The sequence below is a fragment of the Prenolepis imparis genome, unplaced genomic scaffold (assembly GCF_030444845.1).
Source record: "Prenolepis imparis isolate NDT839.2.m4 unplaced genomic scaffold, iyPreImpa1.0 SCAF_3, whole genome shotgun sequence".
Taxonomy (NCBI): domain Eukaryota; kingdom Metazoa; phylum Arthropoda; class Insecta; order Hymenoptera; family Formicidae; genus Prenolepis; species Prenolepis imparis.
This window is the reverse complement of record NW_028141161.1, coordinates 7,424,366-7,439,508: the sequence shown is the minus strand read 5'-3', so window position 1 is coordinate 7,439,508 and position 15,143 is coordinate 7,424,366. Positions and strand designations below refer to the sequence as shown.

General features: G+C 35.7%; 1 protein-coding gene across 4 annotated transcripts in view; it reads left to right on the top strand.

Annotated features, from left to right (window-relative positions):
• Window positions 1-15,143, top strand: part of LOC145934366 (kin of IRRE-like protein 1) — a 506,904-nt gene that overhangs the window by 470,321 nt on the left and 21,440 nt on the right. For all 4 annotated transcript variants that reach the window (XM_083034727.1, XM_083034729.1, XM_083034728.1 and 1 more), the window contains 3 exons: window positions 2,473-2,632; window positions 8,931-9,230; window positions 13,708-14,028. In XM_083034727.1, coding sequence (XP_082890853.1) covers window positions 2,473-2,632; window positions 8,931-9,230; window positions 13,708-14,028 — 781 coding nt within the window. The remainder of the gene's footprint in view (window positions 1-2,472; window positions 2,633-8,930; window positions 9,231-13,707; window positions 14,029-15,143) is intronic.

The window sequence follows — 15,143 nt, the reverse complement described above, 5'->3', positions numbered from 1 at the left end:
ATATATATATATAAAAGTATAAGATACACTGAAAATTATATTCATTACGCATTCAAGGAGTTAAGTTTAGATTAAGTCAGACATACGACGAAATGATGAGATAATTTCGTTGCACGAAAATAATTAGGCGAAATTTTTTATATCTATATAATATATACATTATGTATGTATAAGATACATTGTAAATTATACTCATTACGCATTCAAGGAGTTAAGTATAAATTAAGTCAGACATAGGACGAAATGATCAGATAATTTCGTTGCATGAAAATAATTAGGCGAGAAATTCTTTATATCTATATAATATATATATATATATATATATATATATATATATTATATAGATAGAAGGGGTTAAACCCCCCCCCCTTGCAAATTAAAAGAAACAGCTTTTGCTGAATTTGTTTAAAAAATATAAATAAAGAAAAACAAACATTAAAGAGCTATCGACGTCGTTGATCCTGGAATAAAAGCTAATCATGAAACCAAAAATATTAAATAAAATAATTTGCAACCCCCCCCCCCATTATCGACGTCAGGATCCGCTAGTGTATATATGTATATAAAATTTTTTAAAAATTATATATACATATATATGTATATACATTTGAAAAAAAATGCGTAGAAAATGACAAAACAATATTCCTATTATTGAAATTTAAATCGAGATTAATTCTAATAATTAGCTTTATATAATTACACGTAACGCGCACGAATTTCACATCGCGCCAACAACTAGCCCGTAAATTAGGTAGTAGACGGCGGTCGCGGAACTTTCGAAGCCCCCCCCCCAACCTGCCTCTCGCCTGATTAAGCGGTTCGGCCTGCATTTGGCAACGGCAAACGACGACGACGCCGACGTTATGCGCCGACTCTAGCTACTTGTTGGCCCTGACGTGCGGCTGTTCCACTACGCGAGTTCGTACCCTCCCGGTTGCAAGTTTCAGAGGAGTACGATATTAGCACCTAGCATTTGTCCCGCCTCTCATTTTGTCGCGAAAACAGGGACAGAGTAAGACATAATATGTGCTCCGCTCACCCCTTCGTAGTTAATTAAACCGACAGATTTGTTATGGCGACACGTAACCGTGCGACGGCCCCTTTCGCGCGAAACTGGTAAAACTGTTTAAACCATATTTCGTTGTACACATCCTCTCTCTGGCAAATAACAGCAGAATACAGGGTGATCTATGAGTGTAAAAAACTTCGACTGCTTGTTCGGGAAGTTATTTTAAGTAGAAAATGTTGTATGAACATAGGTCCTATTTCAATTAGGTGTCAAGCTTTGCATTCGAGCTCGAGAAGCATTTGTTATAACTCGTATAAGATTGTTAGTTTTCAATAATAATTGTTCATTTATAAATAGAATGTCTTTTGTTCTCTTAATTGTAACTAGATATTAAAGCTAAAATTTATTATTGCATTTTAATAAAACTTTAATCTCTTGTAGTTCTACAATTAATTGAAATAAGACTTATGTTCGTATAACAATTTTTACTTAAAATGACCTCCCAAACAAGCTGTCAAAATGTTTTATACTGTTGTAGATTATTCTATATTTATTAATTAATATTATATTGTTCATGTCACAAATAATAATGGCAATTGACAAGATGTCATTTTTTTTCTTTTTTTTTAGCGAAAGGATTCATCAGCTGTTCAAATTTCGTAATCTACAACATTAAAGACTAAATTACGATCGAATCGGAAAATATAATTAAAGAAGAGAAAGTATTTTTTTATTATTTGTATTTATATATTATTTTATTTTTTTTTTATATTTATTATTTTATATATTTATTATTTCATCATTTATTTATTTCTGTTTTTTCATTTTACAACCTTTGCAATTGCTATGATCTCGAATAGCGATGTGATACGTCTTCGCATGTATAAGACACAAACAATTATAATAGTCGTTTTTGTGTACGGGAGATTCTTGATGACCCTCGTTATACGAACGCGACTCGTTAACTTGGCCGAGTTGTAACAGTGCTGTATTGCATGCGCGACAGCATTATACAGGTATACACGCGTATATGCACCTTCGTAATCTCTTGCAAGATACTTCTTCTCTTTGTCTCTCGCGGTCGTAAAAGCCTTCGGTCTTCCACTCGGTGCTGACATTCTCGAGAGAGGGGAGGGAAAGAGGGACAGGAATGATACGATAAGGAACGATCATAACAGACAGGAAGACATCGCTATGGTCGCGCTTATCTCTAATTTATCGTGAAATTAAAAAGTAACGAGAAATGAAATCGCGCGCTCGATCTCGCGATGGAACGACAAGTCCTCTCGCGGGGAAAACAAAGAGGCTGCATCTCTTTCTTAGATGCCACAGCTGTCTAATAAAATAATACATATACGTTTTTTTATCGTATCGTCAGAGTCTAGAGATTGTGTATGTTTCTCGTCTCTCTCACTTAGCATAATATTAGGTTTTTTATCCGAAGCTTCTCTTTCTCTTTGCAGAATCAAATCCTGGCGCATAACACGTCGGCGAGGATCATCTGGTCGAATCAGAGCCTCGTCCTGCAAAGCGTGACAAGGAGCAGCGCCGGACGTTACGTTTGCGCAGCAACGAATGACTTGAACGAAACGCGAAGCGAACCCCTACACTTTCGCGTTAAATGTAAGTAAAATTATTATTTGTTTATTTTTTGTTTAGTCATTTATTCATACTTTCGTTTATTTATTTATTTATTATCCATTCATTCATTTATTCATTTATTTGTTCACTTATTTATTGATTTATTATTTATATTTATTTATTTATTTATTTGTTTATATATTAATTAATTTATTTATTTATTGACGAGACATATGAAAAATTCTTTGAGATCAGTGAAATACTCATTGATTTTTGGTGAAATCTTGTCTCTGCTTTAATCAGTCATATTTTCATTCATTTAATTTAGGAGGAAAGAGAGAATAAGACACAGACTAATTTTGTATAACAAATATATAAAGATATAAATATAAATATATGATATAAACATAAATATAACATTTTAAGAAATATACGAATATTAATAGCTGGAAACTGAAGATAAATTATTGCAGATTTAAAATTCAGAGAGATAAACGTTCAACTTTACGAGATAAATTATTTATAACAAAAAAAATAGAACTTTTGAAAAAGAGTAATTGGATATCCTTTTCGTTATCGCAGGTCAATAGTGCAGTGAAAAAATTAGAAATAATAAAAAACGACATCTCTTGCTCGAAAATCGTCTAATAATAACACCGATGATTTCTATTTTCGATCAATTTAATGCGATTGTACAATTGACAAGCGTATATATATACATATATACAGGGCGTCTTAAATATCATAATTGACTTTTCTGGGGCAGATTCCTGGGATTCATTTGGAGAAGATTTTTCCTTAACGAAAATGTCGAGGCACCAATAATTTTCGAGTTATAAGCGATTGAAAATAAAGGGTTTTTTGCAAACTATATAAGCCTTGTAGAAATAAAATATAACAAAACGATATTCTTCAATTAACTTCAAGTAGAGTTTACTTTAAGGCTTAGTTACAAAGATACATGATGGCAAAAATTGGGAATATGCAAAAAATGATGGCCTCCCTCGACATTTTCGCTGAGGAAAATTTGTCTCCAAATGATCCCAGGAATCTGCCCTTGAAAGATCAATTATGAGTTTTGGGACACCCTATATATGTATACACATGTATATAGACATACATTAACTGAGGCGCCGCATACATCCCGAAAATCGCGTTCGGTATGAATATTTCAAGGGTCCTTAGTGAGCCAGCTACATTTTTTAAACCCAATTCCCGGGTTATGGTCGACTGTCGGCGTGAAAGGTACCTCTGAATTTCGTGAAAGGAGTGATTCGTAGCGTATCTAGGCGGGACACGTGCGCGGTTCTCGCTCTGGCGCACGAATTACCAAAGCGGTACCTACTTCCCTCGCGCATAAGTAAGGGAGCTTCTCAAGCACGGGGAGAGGAGCATGAAAGGAGCCTCGCGCGCACTTCTCTTGCAGAACGCACAATTTGCGAGATATTTGGGAAGATCCGAATTTCAGTTCGAGAATTACGACGAAGCGCTGCCGCGCTAACTTTAGAAAGTTTCTGGGACCCTCGCAAGACTACATACTCGCGATTTATTATTATTTAAAGAGGTTTGGAATATATTAAAATAAAAATTCTATAATCTTTTGACAGATCAAAGTAAACGTAGAATTTATTTTTACGACTTTCGTAAAAAATATAATCCACGAAATAAAGTTTGATTTGGTACCATATTGTTCCAATAAGTCCTAATCGATATGTAAGAGAGTAAGACATTTAATTTTTAATTTTATAATTCTTTAGAAGATTAAAGTAAACAAAGAATTTATTTTTACGATTTTTATAAAAAATATAACTCAGGAAATTTAATTTGGTTCCATTAAAATCGTCTTAAAATAATCGACACACAAGAGAGATATTTAATTCGTAATTTTTAATTTTTAATTTTAAAAAAATTAAAATAAACAAAGAATTTAATTTTATGACTTTTGTAAAATTATAACTCGACAATTCATGAAATGAGTTTGATTTTGTTCTAATAAAACTGTCCTAAAATAATCGATGCGCAAGAGAGATATTTAATTTTTAATTTTTTGAAAAATCAAAGTAAACAAAGAATTTATTTAAAATGAAAGTAAACAAAGAATTTTTTTACGACTTTTGTAAAAATATAACCCGACAATTCGTGAAACGGGATTTAATTTAGTTCCAGCAAGACGGAAAAGTAATCGACACGCGAGAGAGACATTTAATATGAAAGCTCTAAACGGGAGCTCTTGCACGAGTTCCAATTCCGCAGACAAGCCCGCGATCCTCAATATATTTAACTATGGATCGTGACGACCTCGTAAAGATAGAGGAAATAGTCTCGGGTAAGCGACCATCTCGCGAGTTACTCTCAAGGAATCGAAATCGGGGATTGTTTCGTGGTGGTTTATTTTCTTGGATATATATTACATCGCTGTGTTGTGTGTTTGGGAAGAGGAAATAACGTTTGGTTTATGCTATCGACACTATATCGTAATATAATAGAATTTAGAGCGGACAGAACACAAATATACTGAGTGAATTTAAAGGAGATGTGGCAAAAACGATACATATTCGCTTACTCTGTCAAATTTTATACGAATTTATTCTTTATTCTTGCAAAACACATATATGAAACATATAAAAAAATTTGTTTAAATCAAAGAAAACGAATTCTTGACAATTTATTATCAAAGTTCATTTGTATATTTATTATTATTACTAGTATTTTCAAAACTTTTATACTTTTTCTTATATTTTTCTCTTTTATATATATATTTTTTTATTTTACTATATATGTATATATATTTTTTGCATAAAAAAAATATTATTTTTAACTTATCTATAATAAAATTATATAACTCGCACCCTTTTATTAAAATTGCTTCAACTCATACTTAAAGTTTTTTTTTTATTGTTATCAATTAAGATATAAATATTGTACAAATTCTCCGTCAAACTTCAAAAAGCATACCGATTTTAGCGATTTACTTGGTAATCGAATATTATATACGCGCGTAGATATAAAATTAAACGATATTAATTAATGGCTATAACCAAATCGTTTTGTTACTTTTTGATGCATAAATGTTAATTAAATTTCACTTAATTGAAATCGTGCTGCAGTTACACAGTATCGTATTTCCCTTTTTCTCTCTCTCAATACGATTTATTATTAATTTTAAATCATTCAATTCATTGTACAGCTGAAGAGAGAGACCTATAGACGTGACACATATAATTTGATATATATATATATATATATATATATATGACATATTTATTTTATTTAATATTAACGATCTACATCTTTTTTAATGAGATCTTTATAGTACAAACGTAGAATTACAGAATAAAATGTACGAGTAACATTTTTCTTTATATTCTTCAGCTTAACAGTAATTTCAATTATTATACACTTAAATTAATAAAGGCCAATCGTTATTTTCCCTATTTGTGATTATTTATACTCGTTATATTTATAAATACGTATGCAGTGAAAAATACGCGTAGAATACGATTTTGAATTGATTTTACGCGGATATCATCCGCACAAATCTTCGTGTATACACTGTATACACGTCGTAAATAAAATCCATTATATATGTCGCGCGTTTACTTTTATACTCGTAAAATCTTCCTCTCTTTCCCTCTCGACGCCGCATTTATTTCGCTTTGCTCCGGAAGCTAAAAAGCACGATCGGAGTTCAAATATGTGAAGCAATCGAAAATATCGCAGCGAGAGGAACAATAAGCCCTTTAACAAGTGCTTAAACATACAATTCCTCTCCCTTCAAATTCAATATCAAAATCATTGAAAACCTTCCGACCCCATTTCGCGGAATGCCGAGCGCATTATACGACTATCATCGAAAATTAATTATCAATTGCTTGTCTTGCGCGAATTCGAAATACAATAGAAAATGTGCGGTAATTATGTAAAACGTAATAAAGCTGAAAAGTCCGCGATATATAAAAGTGATATGCTAAAAGAGGGAGCGCGAGTTTAATATAAAACGAATATACACCTCTGGAACCCCCCGGGGTAGAGGGGGTTGAATTTCGCGGATACAAGCTTTCCGATATAGATTCATACATTCGTTTTATGTATTATATATAATATTTTTCGCCGATCGCGAATTGTATCGCATATCAGCTGCATTTCTCTCGATATCTTTGTTCCAATTGTTGCGTAATATCAATTTTACCCCCGGAAACGTCTGGTTCAGCGCGTTACACGATAAAACGCACTTTCCCCCCCCTTTTTCTCCCTCCTCCATCTCTTCCTCTCCTCTTCGAAGGCAAAGAGACAAATGGAGACAAAGAGGGGTGGAGATAAACGCAGATAAATTGGAACGCAGATATCGCTAGAAAAGACGAAAGGAAGAGAGAGGGGGGCGAGAAGGGGGCTGGAAAGAGAGAAGGGGGAGAGAAGGGGGCTGGAAAGAGAGAAGGGGGGAGAAAAAGAAAGAGGGAGACAGTAGACCTTTTTTGCATAACCCTCGTGTTGATAAAACGATTCCACCGCCGGTTACACGTTCTCTCGCCCCCCTTTACCCCTTTTCCCCCCCTTTTCCCCCCTCTTCGTGACAAAACGCCGAGGCGTGTCGGAAAAATCGTCCGCATCCGATATCGCTGTCGTTTGCGTGTTTTCCCAGATGCAGCCGCGATATGTGGATCATCATTGGCATATCGTCAGGAATACGAGGAGAAATCTTCCATCCGTGTACAGATAACGCCCGAGATCCGGATGCTCCGGATCTCCTCTCTCGCTCGCTTTGCAAAATTCGCTTTATCTCCTCGGCTCTCTTTTCTGTCCCCTCTCGGAGAGATCTCTCTTTCTATCTCCTCTTCCTCTGTCCGATAATCCTAGAATGACATAAAATGACACGTATGACGTGCTGTCGCTGAAAACGATGGATTTTATTGTCGTACTCGATATTAAACGCGTTTATATATTTGTAATACCATTTTTTTTTTTTTTTTTTGTAAGTGTAACCGACTAGGATCGCTGGAGTTGAAGCTAAACTAATCCGTTTTAAGTTCATTAATACAGTAGTAGAATTAAGCGCGTTATAGTAATAGAGTTAAATATATTAATAATAATGAATTTCTCTTTTCTTAATCTTCGCCAAATTTACGCAATAAACATCTTGATACCATATCTTAAAACGTGCAGCGATTAATATTCTTGAAACTGACTTTTTGAGAGAGAGGAAGAAGAAAAACAGCTGATATTTAATTTACATCCTTCCATATTATTATGCACCAATTTTGTCGTCGCGTGATTTTGCGAAATTAAATTGTCAAATATATAGAGATCTCTATTTTTTTCCTAATCTGTGAAGACCTCTTGGAAAATTTTAGAGATCTCGATTAACCCTTCTGTCAATAATTTTTCACCTTTCTATCAATGCATGAGTACCTGAATACCAATTGTGTATTATCGATATATTGCACTGTGACAATTTCTTTATTTAGCAGCTGATGGACTTCAAACATTCTTTCGCGTTATATTTTAAGAGGTTTTCGAATACAAACACCCTATGTATTTTGTTTCGAGCGGAGAAAAGTTTCAAGACACATTTTTGACATTTAAAGTTGCTTTGAGTACCTGAATATCCATTTATTGACAGAAGGGTTAAAACATTCTCGTCGATTTTACGAAATTAAATTGTCAAATATATAGATCCCTATTTTTCTCCTAATCCGTGAAATTTGAAAACTTTAGCTCTCCAAAAATTTCACAGAGATCTCGATTAACCCTTTTATCAATGCATAATTTTTCCTTTTCATTAATGTATGGGTACTCGAGTACCAACTGCGTATTTTCGATACATTATACTGTAGCAATTTTTTTTATTTAGCAGCTGATGGGCATCAAATATTCTTATTCGTTATATTTTAAAAAGTTCTCGAATACAAAAGATCTCTTGTATTTTGTTTCGGGAAAAGTTTCGACTTTTAATATTCAAAATTGCTTTAAATACCTGAGTACCCGTTCATTGACAAAAGGGTTAAAACATATAGCGATTAAAATTCTTGAATCTCACTTTGAGAGAGAGAAACACAGCTGATACTTAATTTACATTTTCCGTTGCACGATTTTGCGAAATTAAATCGTCAAATGTATAGAGGAGATCTCTCTCTTTTTCGCCCGATCCGTAAAATTCGAAGACTTTGGAAAATTTCAGAGAGATCTCGATTAATTGCCATAAATTCCGCGAATCCTACGATAAATTCCGCGCGCCGTCAAAGAGAGCGCACTCTCTTCGAGACGCTCCACGTAAGAGGCTCGCCCTCTCTCTCTCTCTCTTTCTCTTTCCTCTCTCGTAATAAATCGATAATTCTGCTTACAGTCGCGCCGGTGTGCAAGGAGGATCGGATCATAGTGGTCGGCGCGTCGAGGGGCGAGTCGCTCGACATCGCCTGTAGGGTCGAGGCCGATCCGCCGGCGCACAATTTCCGGTGGAAATTCAACAACAGCGGCGAGACCCTGGAGGTATTACCCGGTAGGTTCTCCATGGAGAAGTCGAGCGGCGTCAGCGTGCTGAGATACACGCCGACCACCGAGCTGGATTACGGTACCCTCTCATGCTGGGCGGACAATCTCGTCGGTACCCAATCGAGGCCGTGTCTATTCCAGCTGGTAGCGGCCGGTGAGTCTATGTGTATGATAAACTGCATGCAACGAAAACTTCTTCCGGAATCGCGTCTCGGGGATCGAATACGCAGAGAGAGAATTTTCTCTCGGGATTTACCCTGAAAGTCACGGTAATCAATATATGGAAAGAATTTTATGAGAATTTTATCTGATTAATATTTATCACAATAAAAGAAATCATATTCATCACAGTAAAATATCAAATATGTTTGATTAATTTTACTAAAAGTGTAGTAAAATTTATTAAAAGTATGGTAAAATTAATCGAACATATTTTAAAAATTCTTTCCTTACCACATTGTCCCACGATTATCATGATTTTCAGGGTAAATTCTAAGAGAAAATTCTCTCTGTGCGGGTATATTGACGCGAGACTTTTTTTTTAATCGAGTCAAAATATTAAATTAATTAGACAGGGTGTCTCATTTTAAATTATCCATCCCAAAAACTTTTTTATTTTTGATTGTAGAACAAAATGCTTTAGACAAAAGTTTAATTTGAAAGAGGACAGAATATGACTTTTTTCTGAAAGGGGATTTTTCAAGATTATTTAAAGGTCATTTATATATTTTTTTTAATGGAACTAATTTACCCTAATTTTTTTTATATAAATCGATTCCTCGCAATTTTCGGCATACAAAGTTATAAGGGTAAGAAAGTGCCAAAAATTGATTAGTTTACGGGATATTTTATACTTAAATTTGACGTAAACTATAAAATATCTTGTAAAATATCCACTTTTCGACGATCTTATCTCTAATACTTCAAAAAAAATAATGAAAGGAATCAATTGGTGTAAAAAAACACATAGTTGTTTGTAAGAAAAAGTACTTAGCTGCTAGTTGCAAATTACATACTTTTGCACTTTGTTCTACAATCAAAAATAAAAAAGTTTTTAGGGTAGGTATCTTAAAATGGGCTAATGATTTTTTAATTGATGAATTTTCAATATAATAATTTTTTAATCGATAATTTGTATCGGTATCTTTTCGGTTTGACGTAGTTCTTTTTGGTATCTTTATAAATATCGCTCGAAAAAGAACGCTACGAAAATCCAATTAAAATTTCCAGATTCGACGTATAATCGTTATATTCTTTATAATTTTATTTATCCAAGTATTACAAGTATCTCTCGATGGTTAAAAGCGAAAGAAGCATCCGATATGCAATCAAATGCTAAAAACTGCTATTCGTTAGTAGAAATACGTATTTATTTTTGAGTTATAGACACATGATTGAATTACAGAGTCGACATACTTGTTTAAAATTGTGGAAATTCCTGAACGTTTGAAGAAGGAACAGTGTGTTACATTTATATAAATTATATAAATATAATTATATACATTTATATAAAAAAAAATAGATGACTAAAATATAGGATGCAATTTTTAAGGAAATACGATTGATACATTTAATTCGCGAAATCGCGAAAAATAATGTACGAGTTGGACAAAAATGTCGACGCGCGACGTGGAATAAATTTCGAACGCCAAATTAAGTATATTTTTAATGAACGCGCGCGCGAGAGAGAGACGAATCGCGCAAAAATCGGCGACGATTAAAATGTGTAAAAAAAAATCCCCGCTGTTTTTATGAGATCTCCGGGGAGAAGAACACGCGAGAGAGCATTTCGCCCGCGAATCATCCACCCGCGAGTACAATAGCGAGGCGACCAATCATCGAGCGTTAAATCGGCATTAATCCCTAGGCGAATTTTTTCGCGTTTCCTCGTTTTCCCTTTTTTTCTCCTCTCCTCCTCCATCCAGGGATGATCGACAGTGACGTTGACATGGCGATCGGCCGAGAACGTATTGACGTTGACGAATACGTCGAGTGTTAGTGGCACCTACGTAAATGTGTGTGTGTGTGTGTGCGCCTCTCCTCCTCTAAAAAATAAAATCTTTCTCTCTCTCTCTCTCTCTCTCTCTCTCTCGCGGTATTCCGCCGATGCCAACGATCCGTAAACTCGATGGCATGACATTATTTTTATACCCTCTCTCTCTCCCTCCTCTGCGCGACGTTATTGATGTCGGTTACCATTCCGCAAAGCATTTCGGCAAGGAATGCGCTCGTCGAAGCGTGATGGAACGGTAAAGAGATGGGATTTCCGGGACAGAATTTTTCGCGATAGAATCGTGTGAGACGTCACTTGTTACGCATAGTACCTATACAGCATATAATATACGGGTGTCCCATTTTAAAGGACCCACTCAAATATCTCAGAAACACTGCGTTAAATAAAAAAATGTTTCCTTCAAAAGTTGTAGGGTTTCGAGGGGGACATAACATAGTAATATTCATATGACCTTGGGCGGCGTCTCCAAGGTTAGTGAAGGTTAACCTTAAGTGAAGGTGAGAATGAATTTTGAAGAAAATAAAAAAATGCTTCAGATAAAAGTTGTTCAAATTAATTAGTAGAAAAAGATGTTATAATAAAAAATATGAGATATTTGAGTGGGTCCTTTAAAATGAGACACCTGGTATAATTGGTATTATTTGCGATCTGCAAATACAGATATTTCGTTCTGGAAAAGAAATTATGATAGGTAAAAGAACGGGTATCTTGAAAAGTAAATTGCGAATTTCAAGAAAATATTCATAATGTCAAGAAATATATAACTTTACAGAGCAAAAAAAAAGCGAAAGTCAATTTATTACAATATAATCCACATTCTCTCTTATAAATTAAATCATAAAAATTACTACGTAAAATTACGTGATCTGTAAAAAAGTTATGACATTGCAGATAAAAGAACGGGCTAATGTGTCTTGAAAAATAGATCGCGAATTTCAAGAAATTATAATTCATACTGTCAAGAATAGATAAAACATGTAACTCTATGGCTAAAAAAAAGCACAGTTTTTTCTGAACTCAATTTTATTATAACCCACTCCCTCTTAAAAATCAAAAACTATGCAAAATTATTTGCGAAAATTTATGACAGATAAAAGAACAATGTACGTCTTGAAAAATAAATCGCAAATTTCAAGAAAATATTCATAATGTCAAGAATAGATGAAACATATAACTCTATAGAGCTAAAACAAAAGAAGCATAGTTCTTTCTGAACCCAATTTCTTACAACCCGTTCTTTCTTATAAATTGAAAACTACGCAAAATTACGTAGTACTTGTATAGTTTTGCTTGCATTACCATATGTTTTCGTTGGAGCGCTGATTTTTCGAGGCTACGCCGAGAGAAAGAGAGAAAAGGAGAAATATTATATACAAGAAAAATATCTCATTTCGCGAGTCATCCAATTTGACAAACTTAGCTGTCCTCTTTGCTTACAAAACTAATTTGAATTTGCCTCTATCCCAGCCCTTTTACGGACACAAAAGCGCGAGCTACAACTGCTTTCTCTCGCGGAGAATGGAGTCCGAGCTACGTGTAAAGATATATAAGAGGCGAAAGGGCAAAGGAGACGGAGACGAGGGAAGGAGGGAGAGGACAAGCGCGCATAAAGTACAAACGAGGCATTGTCGAGATTCAATATAACGTCCCGTAGATCCGCGAGTCGTAACGAGAGGAATGACGTCGTCGTCGACGACGACTTTGTGATTAACGTGAAAGAAATGAAATCCCGAGCGTCTCGCGGATGAAACGAGGAATATCGAGAGAGATAAGGGCGATTCTGCGCGGAATCAAAAGACGAGAGAACGTCACCTGTACCATGATTGATCATCGAAGGTATAGGGCCATTGAGCGATTCTGAATGAAAAAAAAATTGATTTCCGGACCCGAAAAGCGTCCTCGAAGGGCAAAATCTCGAGGAGTTTGCGAGGATTCGACTCGCGTCGCGATAACAGAGGAAAGAGAGAGGGGAAAGTGAGAAAAAAAAGAGAGAGAATGATACATATCTACATCCATTACTATCCTGGTACACTATATCTCTTGCCGTTCCTAGACACGCGAGAGAATTTTTCACTCGCATACCAGGCTTGATTTCCGAGAGAACGACGGACCTGTGGAGCCGTTCTTTAACGGAAACGCGTGCAAAAAGTCCAGGAAATATCACGGGACGGAAGTGGCCGTGCGTGTCGTTGAAAAAGATTTAGCGTCCCATAAGAGAGAGAGAGAGAAAAAAGAAAGTCTCTCGTTTCCATCCGGGTACTATCTTTGAACTAGGGAGATTACACAGGTCTGCATGATTTTGCAGTCTGGAAAGAAAGGTAGTTTACCATAGTCTTTTGTTGAACCCAAATTCGCAACCCAAAATGGCCTCTCAGGCCATTTGCTGAGAAAATGGACAGAAACTGGATAAAAAAACTGGTCAAAATTTTATTAGAAACTGACTAGTTATTGGTGAACCAAACGTCGCCCAAACCTGTTTGACTGGCCAAAAACTAGTAACCAGAATTCCTGGCCAGTTACTGGCTAGAAGCTGGATGAATTTCTACTCGGGTTAAAATTCTCACGTAACAATTCACGATTCAGCTCTTTTTTCATAAAAGACTGTTCTCTGTTATAGGAAAACCGTTTCCGGTGCGCAATTGCACCCTGGCGAACCAGACGTACACCAGCGTGGAGGTGAAGTGCGTGCCAGGATACGACGGCGGACTGCCGCAGAAATTCGTGCTGGAGGTCTATCACGGCGACGTGGACTTCCTCACCAGCAGCCGGCCTCTCTACAACGTCTCCAACCCGGACGAGCCGACCTTTGCCCTCGCCGGGCTGGAGGCTTCGGTCGAGCTTGGGGTCCACGTGGCGGTTTACGCGGTCAACGCTAAGGGACGAAGTCAACCTGTCACCCTCAGCGAGGTCACCTATCGCGACGCCGAGAAACGAACCGGTAAATACGATTTTAAATACAATTTCAGGTATAAAGGGCCAGGCGCAGACATCACTAGGTCCAACAAACTTGTTTTTAAATTCTTCTCTAGTATTATTTTGTTGTAAATAATTGAAGGAGAATTTTAAAAATAAGTTTGTCACGCTTGGTCTCTTATCAACACTTGTCATACCTAATTTTGGATTTATACATATATCAGAGCCTTTTCAATTTATTATACGATTTTAAACTTCATCGATAAGTTTGAGTCCTATATTTAAACTTTATTAATAAAATCATAGACACACATAATGTTGTACTACATCATGCGGTAGATATATTTGTCGTTTTGGGTATTTTCAATTATTTATTTTGCTCGAAAAAATACTTCTGAACGACACGCGGATTGGAATATCTCGACGGAATGAAAAATCGTCTATCACTTACAATTCGACAAACGAGATCGAATCGCGAGAGGCATCATTGAGGAGAGAGTCAACCCTGCTCAATTTAGCGGAGATCCGCGATTGCTCGGAGATTAGAGAAAGATGCTGGTCGAGTACACGGATCGGCGGCAAAGTCACCACTTTGCGGGGGAGGGAGGGTCTTTCGGGGATGAATCGAATAGCTACAGGGGTTCCCGAAGTGGGTGGTGTCAACGACGCGAGGGGGTAAGCAAGATGGATCGCTGCTTTCGAGACAACGTTACCCTCGTTCGTATATATACGTACACGTCGTGTTACTTATCAGGAAAATTTCTCCCTGGAAATTAACTGCAGAGTATATCGAGTATTTCATTTTTATTTCAACCTGTAGAATATAATGTAATCGATATCGCAAAGTAAATATTAATTTTTGATAAAGTAATATTTACTTGTATACAATTTTTTTTCTATTATACATATTGTATGTCGAAACATTATATAAATATTAGTCCGAAAATGGATGTTTATTAGAAGGGGTTATAATAAAAATATGTCACACGAAAGACAATAGCGGACTGGCTATTGTCTTCGTGATTGATGCATAACAATGATATTTATTTGTTTATTTTAGCTACAGTTTTTGTTATAGCTTGATGTTTACCTGTGAAAAATTAAACGTTTGTCGTATAAAAGTTAATTTGCAACCAAAAT